Below are 15953 nucleotides of genomic sequence, written 5' to 3' on the forward strand. Positions count from 1 at the left end.
CCTTGGGAAAGGCAATGAAAAATATACCTAAAAACACCTTTTCCAGCATGTGCTAGAAAAGGTTTTTTAGTATGCTGGGTATGCTACTTGCATTCCTTTTTTTTTTTATCTTTCTGATCTCTTGTATCAGATGCTGCCATCTGTTTAAGAGAAAAAATCTTATTTAGCATATGCAGTAGTTCGGTAGTAGCATAACCTCTTGTTAGTGTCCTTTCCCTCCTCTGTAACAGTGGTAACACCAAATGCTGCTCCTTTAGCAAATGCAGGGACGCTGCTGTAAGAAGTTAATGCAGGAGCTACTCTGCCACCTTCTTTGTCTCACAGGTGACCTAGAGCTGCTTTTGGGACATATCCATGCCCCTGGTGTCTGGCCAGAGGTGGTTGGGTTGTCACGCGCTGCTCTGAGGATGGATGGAGAAAGAGGGTGGGGTTCCTGGGCAGAGCTTGGGGAGGCGGGGAGCAAAACGAGGAGGAAACCACTGGAGAAGACTGAGCAACTGGGAGGATCTAGCTAGCGCCACGCTGCAGGGCCATGACCCAGCCCAAAGCCTGTGAGTACCTGCCCCAGCTCTTCACCGCTCTGGTTCAGCGCAGTGGTGGGAGCCCTTTGGCTTGTCTCTGATGGTGCTGGAGGAGAGACCGGGCATGTGGGAGAGGGTGAAAGATTGCTTTCCGGCTGGACTCATTGCACGTCCCAGGTTTAGATGGTGGTGGTGAGAACTGATAATGAGCCATCCTGAGCAGGGTGCCTTGCGCAAGGGGAAGCTGCGCGCAGTGTCATCGGGTGAGGAAGTGAAACAAGGGAGAAGAAAGCAAATCTGGCTGTGTTTTGTCCTGGTATTGTGTGATCCCCATCCCGCATCTTCCCAGTGCTTTTCTCACCTGCAAACTTCTTTGCTCTAAACACCTTCCTTTTGGGGAAGTTCTCAGCCATCACTGGGTCCCCTCGTGTGTGCCCTGTCCTGCAGGGAACCACACTGTCCCTGCATTATTTCCCCAGTCTTATGGGACTGGAAACATCTCTGTGGGGAATTGCAGTGTGCATCTGGAGCAGGGGGAGGATGTGAGAGAGGAAGTGTCTGAACTCACTAGCCCTGGCCTCAACACGTCTCCCTAGCTGTGGTTGATTGCTGAGGGTGGGCTGGGCAAGTTATTTGGAGAGCAGCTCTCCTCCTGATGTCGGCTGTGCCCTACCAGCCCGCTGCTGGGATTAGAAACCTGCCGGTTTCAGGGTAGATGCATCTGCGGCTGGAGCTCTCACGGTGCTTTAATGAGAGCAAAGCTGTTAACTTGATGCTTGGGCTACAGGTCAACCTCTGGTGGGCACCGTTTCTCCCAGTGTCTTCAGGCCCAGGCAAGACCCTTGTGCCTCAGCTTTGGTTCCTCTCTTGAGAGGGCACAGGAGCTGCTCAAGCAGCAGCTGTGGTGTGTTTTGCCTCTGCTTTTCCTTGCTGGCTGAAATGATCCTGAAGTTGTGCAGAGCTCAAGGGAAAATATGGTCTGCAACCTAAAGGATGAAAGTCTCTTCTAATCACCTTCCCTGTCTCATGTGTCCAGGTCAGGAGCAAGATGATGTTTTGCGTGAAGTGACTCTCTCTACCCAGAGACTGCGCGTGCTACCTCCAGCGGTCCTGAGCAACCCCACACTGGAGAGCCTTGACCTCGACAGGAACAAGCTCAGGAGCATCACAGGCATTTCTAAGCTTTGCAACCTGAAGAAGCTTGTACTGTCCAAGAATGAGATTGTAGACTTTCCCAACGAAATCCAGAGCCTGGTCTGTTTAGAAAAGCTTGAGCTGAATCAGAACCAAATCCGGGTCATCCCAGAGGGGGTTTTCTCCCGTCTCCGCAGGCTTAAACACTTGCGGCTGAACAACAACCGTCTCAGTGCCCTTCCCAAGGACCTGGCAGCTTGTCAAGGCAGCCTTCAGTACCTCAACATTTCCAACAACCTGTTCCGGACTTTGCCCCCGCCCATCCTGCAGCTGGCACACTTACAGGAGCTCCACGTGCAGAATAATGCCCTTCGCCAGCTTCCTAGAGAGCTCTTCCAGGGGCAATGCCTAAAAATGTTCAAGGCCAATGGGAACCCACTCCGGGAGCCACCCAGTGAAGTGTGTGCTGGTGGCATCCAGCAGATACGGAATTACTTCAACCAGCTTCAACACAGTTTGGGGCAGGAGGACAAGAGGGTCAAGACCATGTTCCTGGGGGCCTCACTGGCAGGGAAATCCACCATCTGCAAAAGCCTGAAACAAGGGCAAGCCAAACTGGTGCCCAAGGAAGAGCGAACGGTTGGAATAGAGATCAGTGAGTTCCAGATCAAAGACTTCACATTTCTCTTCTGGGACTTTGCCGGCCAGCTGGAGTACTACATGACTCACCATGTGTTCATCACCCCACAGGCATTTGTCATCCTTGTCATCAATCTCCATATGTAAGTGCTGGCCTGGTTTGGATTCGAAGTGGAATGGGAGAAGAAAAAAGGGGCTGAGGAAACTTTCCCCTGCACAGGTTCACACCATTTCCATTGGATCTCAATGGCTTGTCTTCTCACTGCTGGAGTAGCTAGCTGTCCCTCTCCTTTGTAGGTCACTCTTAATAAAGCCACTAGATTTGTCCTCACCTTACCAAAGTCCTCTGTTTTGAGGGGTTAGATGAGCACTAGCTCCTTACGTGATAATTGATGCCCAGCTAAATCGCTTTGCTTTCTGCCTTGGAAATATGTCTAGGATCTCTCCTGTACCTTGTGGTGCTCCCTGAACATGGAGGGAGCATGAGGCTTGGGCTTTGTGGTACAGAGGGATGCTCCCATCCACAGCACGGATGGACTCTGCTACACCCCATAGCTTTAACTGGTTTCACTTAAGGATGGGAAACTTAAGGATGAGCGTGGATATGGTCCTTGACAGCTTAGGAGATCTGAGCTCTTCTCCAGTAAGCCCATGGGACAACACAGGGTGCATTGTCAGGCCTGTGCTGGGGAAAGTTGGCTGGCGATCTGAAGGGTTAGATGTGAATTTGGGCTTTTCTTTCTCTTCCTCCCCAGGTACCAAAATAATGACAAGACTTTCAAGGAGCTCGTTGGTTTCTGGATCAACAACCTGTCCATGCGCGTCCCAAATTCAGTGGTGCTTCCTGTGGGAACCCATGTGGACTACTGCCAGAAGGAGGAGGTGGAGAAGAAGAGGCACGACATCATGGCTAAGATCACGGCCATGCTCGTGGAGAGGAAAAGCAACCTTGCTCACTTCATCAACAACCTGGAGGGCAGTGAGGAGCCTGAGTTTTACGTGGACCAGTGGGAAAGGCTGAAGGAGATGGAGAGCTGCACGTTAACCGTAGGGCTGAGATTGCTGTGGTTCTTTGCTCTCTGTGGTCACCCTGTTGTCTCTGGCAGCCCACGTGCTACTGGTGATGGTGACCTAGTGCCAAAGCATCAGGCTGCTATTGCAGCCACTTCCTGAGGCTGGGGTGGACCTGATAACCCCTGGGTGTGACCTGCTGGGTCCTTGTCCCTGCTCAGTGATGGGCATCTCCTCCTGTGGTTTGTGGCAAGTATCTGGGTAGGAGTGGGGAAGAGTGGAAAAGAGTGGAAAGGGGCATTTACTGTCCCCAGGTGATTCTCTGGGAACTGCTGCAGGGCAAAAGTGTGAACGAAGCACCCTCTGAAGCTGAGCCAGTGGTGTGTCCCATCCTTGGTGACCTCCTTGGTCCTTTACTTCACAGGCTAAAAGATACCGCTGGATGTGCTTTTGGCAGGTGTGTGCTTTCTCTCTTTCAGATCTTAAACTTAGTTGCTGTCAACTGCACCGATCACCGTGATATCAAAAAGCTCGAGGCTACTATTCTAGAGCATGTGAAGAATGAGGAGCTCTTCCCTGAGGTCATCCGAGTGCTGCCGCCTGTCTACAGGCAGGTGGAAGCTGCCATCGTAGATATTGCACAGAGTGAGGAGGTGGCAGACCATGGTGAGTGGTCCATCAGCCCCGCTGCCTTCCTGGGAGGACCTACTGTCCTGCAGCTGAGACAGGCTCTCCAGTGCTTGCTGTGCCTTCGTGTGGTGGTGGGGTCGCTGCTGAACACCTCACAGCATTACTGCTGGAGCATTAATTGCTGCTACCAAACTCTGTCATTATGAGCCTCTGCCCCCATGGCAGGTGCCTAGGGAAAAGCATAAAAAAAGGCAAGGGTGTCCTCACCAGGAGGCTTTCCCAGAATCTACCAACCTGTGCTTGGAGGTACCCTGAGCTGGCCACATTATCTGGTTTGTTTCTTTCCAGTAACATTGGTCTTTCTCCCCTTTGCCTTGTATAAGCAATTAAAAGATCTTGCAGGAAGGGTCTTCACAGCTTTAATGCTTCTGTGTTGTTTCCAAACCTATGTCCTGCTAACTTTATTTAATGGTCCCTACACCTCCCTAGCCCCCTCTCCATGTCTCCTGTGACTTAGCAGGACTAGCAGGCAGCCCTGGCTCCTCGTTTACATACCTAGAGCAGGTATGAACAGCACCAGCATCCAGTGTCATCTCTGGCCCCCCCCCCCCCATGCCTCTGTAGGATTAGAAGATGAGGAGCAAATGCTTCTCTTTTGTGAGATAAGCCAGGTTTTGTTGCCTGTCTTGCTGCATGACTAAATGACAGTCTGAGGTGGAACTGGCAATCTGAGGTTTTCTGGGTGGAAACAAACCTGCTCTCTCTATCAATGAAAAAAAACCAGTATTAGCCTCATTTTTCAGATGCTCCATTGAGGTCCTGGCAGGCTGTTGGCACCGCTGAAGCAAGGCAAGACCATGGGAGCTGCAGGGTGGCAGTGGGGCAGCTAAGAATGGGCAAAGCATTTTGGGCCACAGCCACCAAGCATCACCCTGGTCACAGGGACTGTATGGGTGATATTGGGTGCTGCTGGTATTTGTTGGCTGTGTAAAGCATCTGCCTTGGAACGCTGGTGTCCAAGAGATGTATGCTGAGCTCCCAAGTCTACCCCTAGGCATGATGGACCTTCAGTACCTGCTCAGCAAACTCTCCCAGTGGGAGCACCTGGCCAACCTGGACAGAGAACTTCTCCAGGACATCTTGCGGTACCTCCACCGTATTGGGCTTGTCGTGTGGTACGAGGAAATCAAGCACCTGGAAAGCACTGTTTTTCTCCAGCCTACCTTCCTAATAACTATGTTCAGGGTGAGCATGAGGATCAGGACCATCTTCTCTGCAGGGCCCAAGGTCTTCAGCTTTGCTGGACTCCTCTCATTGCTGCCTCTTCTGCTCTTCCCACCCAGCTCCTTGTGAGGTACCAGCTAGTCCAGCAGCTCGAGAGCATCTCTTTGGACACACTGATTGGAGAACATGCCACCCTCAGAGACAGGTCCAACTGGGTGTGGACCTTCAAGTCAAAGGCAATGCTGTGCCACCGGGCTGTGCGTGCCTTGGTGAAGCACCAGCTCTTTTCAGAGGGGCTGCGGGATGTCTTTGAGGAAATCATGGGGGACATGCCCCACAGAGGGAGAGGGAAGCTCTTCAGCCTCCTGGAGCACTTTGAGCTCTGCCTGGAGGTGAGGCATGCTGAAGTGCTCAACCCACAGGCCAGTGAGTTTGTGCCTGGGAAGCCATGGGAGACAACACGGGGCCAAGGCGAGTCCTGGTACTTGTTCCCAACCTATCTGAACCAGACGGAAGAGGTCTCTGAGGTGTGGGGAGGAGATCACCACGAGGACCTCCACATCCGTGCCTACTTCTCACCTGAAATACCTGAGGGTTTTTTCCAGAGGTAAGCAGTTGGTTCCAGCCCTCGATGAGGTTGTGCGGTTCAGGGTTTGCTCAGCACAAGGCCAGCATGACTGTCAGCAAGCCCTTGGCCGTTGAGACCATATCAGCTGAGGCATGAGGCTGGGACTCAGGAGACCAGGGTGGCTTCTCAACTCCACCACAAATGTGGAGCCCTGGATGAACCATTTCAATGTTTACTCCCTGGATGTGAGCAAGACCTACGCTCCCCCTGGTTCACTTTTCATCTAGGGTGGGTTTTGGCTAGTCTGTGCCCATCCAGGCAGTCAGAGGTCTCCCAGTCCCACCTGAGGATGGTTCAGTTTCTACGGGTGCTGGGACTGTTCCAGTTTCTGGAAGCTCTCCTTTCCTGTTGGGGGGTCTTGACATGTGTCCAGAGTTTTATTTGATGGCCAGCTCTAGAAGCAGCTCTTGGCTTAAGAGGCTGCTCCTACTGCTTGAGATTTCAGTAGGGCAGGGTCCTCATTTGGTGTCTGCCTCTGTTTTTACTGAAATTGGATTAATATTTTTCAAGTCCACCTGGTGCCACACTTTCTCCCAGTGTTAGAGATAAGTGGGGAGGAGGGTGGTAAAAGCCATGGGCAATCTCCTTGCAGGTTCCTGGTAAAAGCTTGCTCCTTCTACTCCACATACTGGGTGGCCAAGGCTACCTGCTTGCTCATATGCAATGGCAAACCTCTGCTGATCAAAGAGAATAACGAGAGGGCCTACAGCTACCTGGAGCTCCGGTGCAGAAAGCCAGCAGGAAGGACAGGTAAGGATCCCTGATCCTTATTTCATGACTCCCAACCCGAGGTCTCTCCTTACTCCACCCCACCCACCTCCACCCCTCTGGGCAGAGACTCAGAAGCTTCTGCCACATGTTCTAGTCTGGCCAGGGTCCACCAGCTGTTCAATTAAAGATTCCCCCTTTCTCCATGCAACATGGTCAGAATTCCTTTCACGATATCACATGAAAGTGGAAAGTCAAGTTCTCAGACTTCTTATGGAGCAAATGGGTCACCCTTCCCCTTAAGGTTCCAGCAGAGTATAGGCTCAGAGTGGGTCTTCAAGTGACAAGCAAAAGGGCCATCCAAGCTGGGGAGGTATTCCAACATATCTTAAATTCCCTCTGAAGGCTGATGGGCTTTGGTTAACTTGAGAAACAGAGCTGGGCCAACCATTCTGGCTGTGGCCTGGTGGGCTAGAAGCAATGCGTGCAGCATCTCTGGGGCTGCTGTAGCTGGGTGGCTATGAATAAGCAAGTTGTTCTCCTTTTTTCCTGGAAGGTTTCCAGGTTGCCTGGGACTTCCTCATGGCAGTTGTGTTCATCGTTCAGAAGCTCGCCGAGGAGTGGCCGGGGCTGCACGTGTGTGTGAAAACTCCTTGCCGAACAACCGGCTGTCCCGCAGAGTTCATCTGGCCAGACATGGAGGGCACAAATGCCATGTACGTACGTGCTGCACCTCTCCAAGCCAAGGGCTGGAGCCCAGTGGTTGCTACGGCAATGCTGGTGGGGCTGTCAGCTTCTAAAAGCCATGTAAAGTTAGTTACAGAACTTGCCAGGCACTATGTTGCCCTTCTGACCATAGCAGCCTGTGTCCCACGTGGTGTTAGCATTTACTTGTGTGGGAAATTTAAGCGTGGACAGAAAGGTGAAAAAGTTGAGGCTCTGGGGCTCAGGCACATCACGTCCACTCTGGCCAGGTGCCCACACGTCCCCAGTTTCATGAAGAGCTGAAGGTGCTCAGGCACCTGGGAAAGCAGCAGCTGTCCCACCAACAGCAGGACCTCAAGTCAGGGTAGAAAGAGGGACCCTCTTTCATCACCTTGGCATCATCTTCCATGGGAAGTGCTGAGGGCAGCTCCTGCGCTGCCTTCTTCTTGGGGCTTTTTCCTCCACAGGACAAAGGAAAACGTTAAAACCTGTGGAACGTGCGGGCACCGCTTTGGCACAGAGCTGCTCCTGCCCAAAGGTGAGCCCAATGGTCCTGGGTTCACGTCACAACAGTGCTTGGGGGGAGGAGGGCTGAGGGTTTCAGGGCACTGAGGTGCTGACAATGTCCCCCCAACCCTGCAGTGCCCAGGCAGCTGGAGGAGCCCCTGGTGCAGCCCTCTGCTCACTGCTACATGACACACTATGGGACCATGACCTTAAGGCCCAGCAGCATCCATGCCAATCAGCAGGTAAGGAGGCTGCCACCTCCCCTTGCCCAGGGTCCAACACTGACGGCCAGGCTCATCCTCTCCACTCACCCCTGAGAAATCAGGGGGTGCAGTTGCTTCCAGCCCAGGGAGGGAACACCCCATCTCTGGGCACTGCTCTGGTTGCCACCCTCCTCCCTGAAATACTACCATCTCTGCACCTCAGAGCTGAGGTCTGGGTGCTTCGTGCTGTAGTTACTGCCTTATTTTTCCAGAACACCTCAAGTGAGTAACTCTGGGCCAGCGGCGAGGCGCTCGCTGAAGAAACAAGTATTATTTTTGTTTAGCCAAAGCCAAGCTCTCCTCAACATGCTTTGCTTTCAACTCATGTTTGCATCCTTAAGGCATGGAAATAAATGCATCCCTTCATGCATGGGGAAGTCACCTCATTTACACAAATATAAGGGGGAGAAGGTGCTGACAAGCACTCTGGCATGAGCCCTGTGCCCGCAGAAGCTTTGCTGGGACAAGGCTGGCCACAGACCCCCATGGTTTTGGGGGACAGGGGGAGGTGAAGGTCTCAGGCTGATAGTGGGGCAGGTATCTGGGCAACAACAGCAAGCTGGAAGCACCTTTCCATACATATATATATATATTTAAGCTTAAAAAACTTAAGAAAATAAATCTGTAAATGATCACACTCCACAAAGATACACGTTAGCAGGTGACAGAGGCAGGAAAACAACAGTTCAGCTCCGGGACCGGCCGGTGAAGCTGTCCTTGGGATGGGGGGAATGGAGGAGGAAGGATCCGTGGGGAGTGGCATGGGTGGGGGTCAGTCTATCTGCATGTTACACTGCTCGATGAGCTCGAAGAGGCTGAAGGAGTCGGAGAGCTGCAGGCTGACGGTGCCACTGTCAAGGGAGGAGGCTCCCTCCCGCAGCACCTGCTCATACCAATACTCGCAGAACTTGGGTACCAGCTGCAGCAGCAAACCATCAGGGTTATGGGAAGGGCTAGGGGAAGCTGACTGATGTGGCTGCAATGCCCTGCATGGCCCCGTCCTCCTGGAGCAGAGGAAGGAGGGGTGCAGGGCACTTCCCCCCAGCCCCTGAGGGTCCCCATCCCTGGGCAGCTGCCTCCCACTCCATCCTGCCCAGCCCCTAAGGGTCCCCTGACCCAGGCAGCTGCCCCCCGTCTAGGGTGGCCCTCCCTGGACTCATGGCCACTGAGGTTTCCCTCCCAGCCGCATGCCCCTGGTATTTTCCCTACTCCCCAAGAGTTCCCCTCCCTGGGCACCTAGCCCTGCTCCCATCCCTGAAGGTCCCAGTGCCTGCATCCCCACTGGTCTCCAAGGGTCCCCTTCCCCTGTCACTCAGTTCCCCCATCTTGCCCAGCCCCCAAGGTATCCCTTCCTCGGGTACCCAGATCCCCATCTGCTCCAGACCCTGAGGGTCTCCCTCCTCGGGCTCTCAAACCCCCAACTCCACTGGATGCCGAGGGTCTCCCTTCTTGCGCACCCAGACACTCATCTCCCCTGACCTCTGAGGGTCTCCCTCCCCAGAACGTGATGAGCCCTTATCTCCCCTGTACCCCAAGGGTGCCCCTCCCCAGGCACCCTGGCTGATGAGAGTCCCCCTCCTTGGGCACCCAGCCCACACTTCCCCCCAGCCCCTGAGGGTCCCCCTTCTTGGGCACCCAGACCGCAGTTGTCCCCCTCCTCAGGCACCCAGAGCCCCATCTCCCACAGACTTCCAGGGTCCCCCTCCTCAGGCGCCCAGACCCCCACTATCCCCTGGTCCCCAAGAGTCTCTCCCTCCCTGGACAGTAGTGGGGCAGTGGTGGGTGTTGGCCCCCGCACCTTGACCAGGATGAGCTTAGAGTCCTTGGGCTTGGCCTTGGAGAAGGACTGCCCGAAGCAGAGGTAGATGGTGAAGTCAGGGGACCGCTGCCTTTGGCCATTGCGGAAGTCCCTCAGCTCTGCGAGGGGAGACAGGGCTTAGTTTTGGGGTGAGCCTGGGGGGGACACAGAGGGGCTGGGAGGGTTCAGATGCTTGTGACATCCTGGAGCTGGCTTCCATGAGCCCCAAAACCAGGATGGGGGTGGAGGAAACGGGGGACAAGACACCCCTGCCTACCTGTGCAAAACTCACTGAAGTCAAAGATGGGGGTTTCCTGGTCCCGGCAGAGCGGGTCGGGTGGTGGGTGCCCGACACCCTCGAGCTGCTGGGACAGGGCCCAGAAGACCTTGCACTTCTTCAGGCGGGTGGCAAAGAGCTTACCAGTGCGTTGCTCCAGCTGCAGCCCTGCGCTGCCCAGCAGCTCCTCGGTGAAGCGTCGCTGCTTGCTATCGGCCAGCTCGGCGGGGCTGGGGAAGCGCACCAGGCGCCCAGGGCGCAGGGCCACCGCCGGGTCTGAGGGCTGGTATGCCAACAGGCACTGGCTGCCCCTCACCTCCTCCTGGTGGAAGAGCTTCCCTCGGTAGTAGATGCTGATGTCCAGGATGCGGATGAGGGCATCTGCACCAGACAGTGATCAGCAGCAGCATCTGCCAAACCCAAACACTCCCCCTCCTCAAAACACTCCCCCCCCCCAGCGTTAATGACTATTAATAACCATATATGCTATTTTTATTACTAACTATAATAATTATTTATAGCTACTCATAATTAACCCCTTTACCTGTGTTATCCTCTGGTGGTGGTGGTGCAGGGCTGGCAGTGGAGGCGAAAAGCATTGCCTCCCCTGGGGATGTCATGGGGACTGTGACCTCCGGCGGATGGCATGGCAGTGCCATGGCCCCTGAGGCAGGAGGCAGGCAGCGTCAGCATGAAAATTTATGGTGCAGTGAGGTGGGGTTGCTTTGGCATGGGGTGCACGTGGCAGCACCCCACCTCTTCCCACCCTGCCCCGTTATGGCGTTCCCATGCCCAGGACTGGATCCTGCCCCACAGCACCCACCTTGCTCCTCCAGCAGCATGGAGTCCGGGGACCTGTAGGTGCCCAAGGCGGGCTGCTCCGCCGTGGGCACCCATTGCTGATATGCCACTGAGGGGAGGCAGTTGCTTTGGCTGGGGTCTGGGTGAGGCTGGAGCAGGGTGGCCTGGTGGGGAGCATCCTCTGCAGAGAAATCACCAGTGGGATGGGGGTAGAGGTCATCCACCCATGGTGCCATCCACCCTGCAACCTGCAAGCAGGGCCAGCTCACCTGCAGGCGCCCAGGATGGGGTCGGGGAGCCAAGGTTGCGGGAAGAGATGTCACACTGCTGCAGCACCCACTGCAGCATCTCCAGGCCCTCCAGCATCGGGGGCTGAGCGGGGTTGGTGCTGCCTGAGGTGGGGCACAGTGGTTGGGAAGTCTCACAACCCCAAAACCAGCCACGGCTGAGCCTACCAGGATGCCCCACAAAAAATTGGGGGATCAGCACCTACCTGTGAGGGTGATTTCTGGAGCCACATCTTGGGGGTCGAGCTCTGCCTGCAAAGGGAAGTAGAATGGGGTCTTACCACTTTGGACGGGGGGCACCAAGCCTCCCCCGCCCCATGTTTTGATCGGGTGCTGGACTCCATCTCAGGAGCACCCCAAGAACATAGAGGTGCAATGTCTGAGCAGCAGCAGCAGGGACATTCCCCCAGAGCCCACTGTGCCCGCTCTGGTACCTGTGTCTGCTGATGCAGTGGCTGCTGTTCCACCACAGGGTCAGGGCTGCTGAAATCTCCCTCCTTGCCATGACAGAGGACATCTGGAAGGACAGCAACGTGAGCAGAATGCCCTGAGATAGCCCACCCCACGAACACAGGCCCCCCTATGGGGACAGGCTCACCTGAGGCAATGGCAAAAACTTTGTGTGGGTCATCACCAGACTTGGAGCGGTCCTCCAGCAGCACAAACATCCGTGTGCTCCTCAGGGCACAGCGGAAGTTGGTCTTCCACTTGGCCGGGTCCTCGGGGCACCCCTCATATCGCCCACTCGCCATTGCCCAGGCCTAGGGGGGTGTGCGTGCGTGCACACGCGTGTGTGTGTGGAGGGGGTGAGTGAACATGGGGACCTTGGCTCCATAAGCATGGAGGTTTTAGGGATGCCTGGTCTCTACACCCACTCTCCAATTCCCACATCCCACCCACGCTGATGAACCTTGGCTCACCACCAGTGACCTCCCCCATCCCACCCACCTTGACGACCCCCGGCTCACCACCAGTGACCCCCCCCCCATCCCATCCACCTTGACGACCCCCAGCTCACCACCAGTGACCCCCCCACATCCCACCCACCTTGACGACCCCCAGCTCACCACCAGTGACACCCCCCCCATCCCACCCACCTTGACGACCCCCAGCTCACCACCAGTGACCCCCCCCATCCCACCCACCTTGACGACCCCCAGCTCACCACCAGTGACACCCCCCCCCCATCCCACCCACCTTGACGACCCCCAGCTCACCACCAGTGACCCCCCCCCCATCCCACCCACCTTGACGACTCCCGGCTCACCACCGGTGAACCCCCATCCCACCCACCTTGATGACCCCCAGCTCACCACCAGTGACCCCCCCCCCCCATCCCACCCACCTTGACGACCCCCGGCTCACCACCAGTGACCCCCCGCACCCCACCCACCTTGAAGATCTCCAGATCGCTGCTGGTGACATCTTTCCTAGCGTTGTGCTTCCAGGGGACGCGGAAGATGCTGCGGCCCGGGTCAGTCCAGCACAGCCCCTGGTAGCTCCCGCTGCTGATGGCGTTCACCAGCCAGGGTCCGAACCGCAGCTTCTGGGGCTCCCTGCGGGCGCGGGGCCGTCACCACGCGGACCGGGGCCACCCGGGGACGGCGACCGGGGGTGGGGGGGGCCCACGGGCCAGAGAGGCCGTGGTGCTGCTTACCCCTCGCCCTGCAGCGCTGCCATGGTGCCGTGGGGTGCGCGGCGGGGCCCGGCACGGGTGGGTGACCTCGACTCGGGGCGCCGCTGCCACCCGCCCGCCCCTTTTATCCGCCCCCCGCTACCCGCGCCCAGTTTCCTGGAAACTACGTCACCATTCCGAAAGTGAAAGTGTGGCCGGCGGCACCCCCAGCGGGGGGGCGGGGAAGGCCGCAGGCGCTGGTCCCCGCCGGTCCCAGCGGTGCCCCGGCCTGGGGGGTGTGTTCCGCCCCCCCGGAGGATGCCGGCTGCGCGACACCCACCGCCCCCAAATTAACAATAATGACAAACCCCCGCATCGATCCAGACTGAAACCTGGCCCTGCCCCGCTGCGGGCTGCAGACCACGCTGGGCAACGGGCAGGATCAGGCCCCGAGCTCTGAAGGAGGGGGCGAAATGCCTGTGACCCCACTCTGGCGTTGTTTCCCACGGGCCCCGAAAGTGCCGGTGCGGGACGGCTTCACCCCGAAATTAACGCGGGTTTCCAAAGAGGAAGGGGCAGGTCGGCGGCAGGGACCCCCCCTAAAATGCTTGAGCTCGGCCCAAAAGCAGCTGCCACCGGGGCTTTCCGGGGTGCACCGGTGGTGCAGCCCAGGCACGCAGGGCTGGAAACTCCCGTGGCTTCTGTATTTACTTTTTATATTTATTTTAATCCTTCTCCTTTCAGGCTGCCTTGGTTTCCACACTAAGGGCACACTATAAAAATCTAAAAAAACAAAAGCAGAACGCAGGAGGGCAGCGGGCGCTGGCCGCACCCACTACATCTTGCCGGCGCTCCCGTGGGCCTGGTGCTGCGCCGGGCACTGCAGCTGCTCCCGGCTTCTCAGGCTGAACATCCGCAGAGGCAGGTGTCGGAGCACCCAACCGCCCCGGCCGCGCAGGAGAGGGGCTGGAGCCGCCGGCCCGCCGTTTCTGTGCCTCGCAGCTGCCTCGGCGGGATCTGGGGAGCGCTCGGGGTGCCGAACGGGCGTCACGAGCACCTCCGGTGCTGCTGTCCGGCACGGCGGCACCGCAGTTTTATGCAAAAAAGAAAAGGAAAAAAAAAAAAAAAAAATGAAGGGGGAAAAAAAGGAGGAAAACCAACCCCATGGTCGTGCATCAGCCCTGCGTGTGTGTTTTAGGGCCAGCACCACCCTTGCAAAGGGATGAACCCTGTGGGGGTCCCCGCCGGCCATGCCGGGTCCCGAGCGTGAGGCGGGGAGCGGGTGGAGGTGGGAGCGGGTCCTGGTGCCCGGTGCACAGCGGCAGCGCATCCCCCCACTCCGGAAAGGGGAAGCGGCGCCCGGCCGGGGCTGCAGCTGACTTCCAGTAATGCGGGTCCGCGACGCGGCCGCCCATGATCGAAAACGGTCCCCTTGTGCCTCGGACCATTGCGGTGCAGGTTACGTACATTTTTGCATTAACTTAGAGGAAAATTAGCAAATAACCATGATTTCAGGCAGCGCTCACCCTCGTTGCTTTTCCTTGAGCCCATCTGAGCTCTGCAGGGAGTGGTAAAACAAACGAAAAAACCCTGAGATTTGCAGTTTTACAAATTCACTACCCAAGGACTAGAGGGGTGGTCAGTAGGGCTGAAGCACAGGATTTTGGCCTCTTTCCCCCTATGCTTCTTGCATTTGAGGAAATTTCCCCTTCTTTCCAGGGACTTCTCCCTACTGCTTACTAGGACCTCCTGCATGATTTTCCAGGAAATTTCTCCCTTCCTTCCTAAAAAATCCCCCTATCACTTTGTAGGAATTTCCTCCATCGCTTTCCAGGAAACTTCCCTCTCACTTTGCAGGGAAATATTTTTTCCTGGGAAATTTCCTTGTTGCTTTCTAGAGTCCTCCACTGCTTTCTAGGATTTTTTTCTCTGCATTACAGGACTTACATTGCTTGCTAGGAAATTTCCCCAAGACTATTGCCCCCTGGCATGCAATAAATTATTTCCCAAGAAATGCCATTCTTCCTGTCCAGGAAATTTCCCTTTTGATTTCCAGCAATTCCTCCTTTGCTTTCTGGGAAATTTCCCCTCTAGGAAATATCACTGTTACCTTCTTAAGAAATGCCACTTTTGCTTTCAGGAATTTCCCTGGTATTTAAGGTAATTTCCAACCTGCTTTCTAGGAGTTTTCCTCCTCTAGGAATTTCTATCTCCTATGGCCTTCTAGGAAGTTCCGCCATTGCTTTCTACAAAGTTCCAGAGTATTTCCCCCTTTGCTTTTGAGGAATCCCCCCTACTGCTCTCTAGAAAATTCCTACATTGTCCTGCAGTAAATCACCCCTTCATTTTCCAGGATATTTTACTGTAGCTTTCTAGGATGGTTTCCTATTGGTTTCCTTTCCAGGAATCCCACCCCTCCACCACCCACCGGACTTTAGTAAATTTCCTCCTTACATTCCAGGAAGTTTCACCAGCCAAAACCGACCCACCTGCCTGAACCCCTGACAGGGGTATATGGAACCTCCCCCAAAACATATTTAAGGTCAATAAACCCCACAAAACCCAAACTAGAGGCACAGGAGCCATGGTCAGGGCAGGAGCACAGGACAGGGGTGACATGGGAAAGGTATGACTGAAAAGGGCCTGGAGTCAGCGGAGGACCCTACAGCAGAAGGACCAGGTAGGACACACAAGGAGTTGACCCCATGCTGGCTCTTGTCCCCTGCCCTGGGGACAAGGTGTGTTTCTCTAAGTGTATTTATTTACTTTCATCCCTCAATATGGCAATTAAGGCTTAGACGTTTCTGTCAATTAAGTTTACAGGAATTCTCCCCTTTTAAACGCTTATTTTCTTGGCCAGCAGCAGCATGCCTGTCTGAGGGGCTCCCACAGGGCCACAGTCACTACCCCCCTGCCACCTCCTGCTGCCCTCCTCACTCAGGGACATGCCCAAGCAGCTAAAAAACAGCCCCATTCAGGTCACCACCTCCAACATGGTGGAAGAGCTGGAGATGGCAGGAGGAGCAGCCAGTTTTACAAAAAGGTTTTTAAAAGCATCCAGAAGGACAAGGAGAGCTTTCCTGGAACCTCAGCCCTTCACAGCACCAGATTTTCCTCCAAACATAACCCCACACTACAAACCTGCATCCCACGCACCCCCCTGCAGCTGCGAGTCACTCAGCTTAAAGGGGCAATCCTTGCAGGC

General features: G+C 55.7%; 2 protein-coding genes across 3 annotated transcripts; one reads left to right on the plus strand and one right to left on the minus strand.

The window, feature by feature from the left end:
* Positions 1-473: 473 nt before the first annotated feature.
* Positions 474-8339, plus strand: LOC142057773 (malignant fibrous histiocytoma-amplified sequence 1 homolog). The gene is made up of 11 exons (XM_075094459.1): positions 474-551; positions 1558-2437; positions 3050-3341; positions 3785-3971; positions 4990-5180; positions 5279-5766; positions 6380-6537; positions 7052-7211; positions 7668-7738; positions 7843-7949; positions 8183-8339. Exons 1-11 carry the CDS (start codon positions 533-535, stop codon positions 8198-8200), a joined length of 2571 nt encoding a protein of 856 aa, XP_074950560.1. The 5' UTR covers positions 474-532; the 3' UTR covers positions 8201-8339.
* Positions 8340-8540: 201 nt separating this feature from the next.
* On the minus strand, positions 8541-12931 carry IRF7 (interferon regulatory factor 7). 2 transcript variants are annotated; one of them, XM_075094461.1, is made up of 11 exons: positions 12791-12931; positions 12527-12689; positions 11732-11894; positions 11568-11650; positions 11340-11385; positions 11116-11238; positions 10869-11027; positions 10590-10709; positions 10046-10426; positions 9769-9887; positions 8541-8889 (listed from the first exon to the last, which is right to left on the minus strand). In XM_075094461.1, the coding sequence occupies exons 1-11, from the start codon at positions 12811-12813 to the stop codon at positions 8743-8745; spliced, it is 1527 nt and encodes a 508-aa protein (XP_074950562.1). In that variant the 5' UTR covers positions 12814-12931; the 3' UTR covers positions 8541-8742. The 2 variants fall into 2 exon arrangements, with proteins under 2 accessions (XP_074950562.1, XP_074950561.1); XM_075094460.1 differs by lacking the exon at positions 8541-8889 and having other exon boundaries at positions 9322-9887.
* Positions 12932-15953: the final 3022 nt, after the last annotated feature.

This window comes from Phalacrocorax aristotelis, chromosome 5 (genome assembly GCF_949628215.1).
Source record: "Phalacrocorax aristotelis chromosome 5, bGulAri2.1, whole genome shotgun sequence".
NCBI classification, from domain to species: domain Eukaryota; kingdom Metazoa; phylum Chordata; class Aves; order Suliformes; family Phalacrocoracidae; genus Phalacrocorax; species Phalacrocorax aristotelis.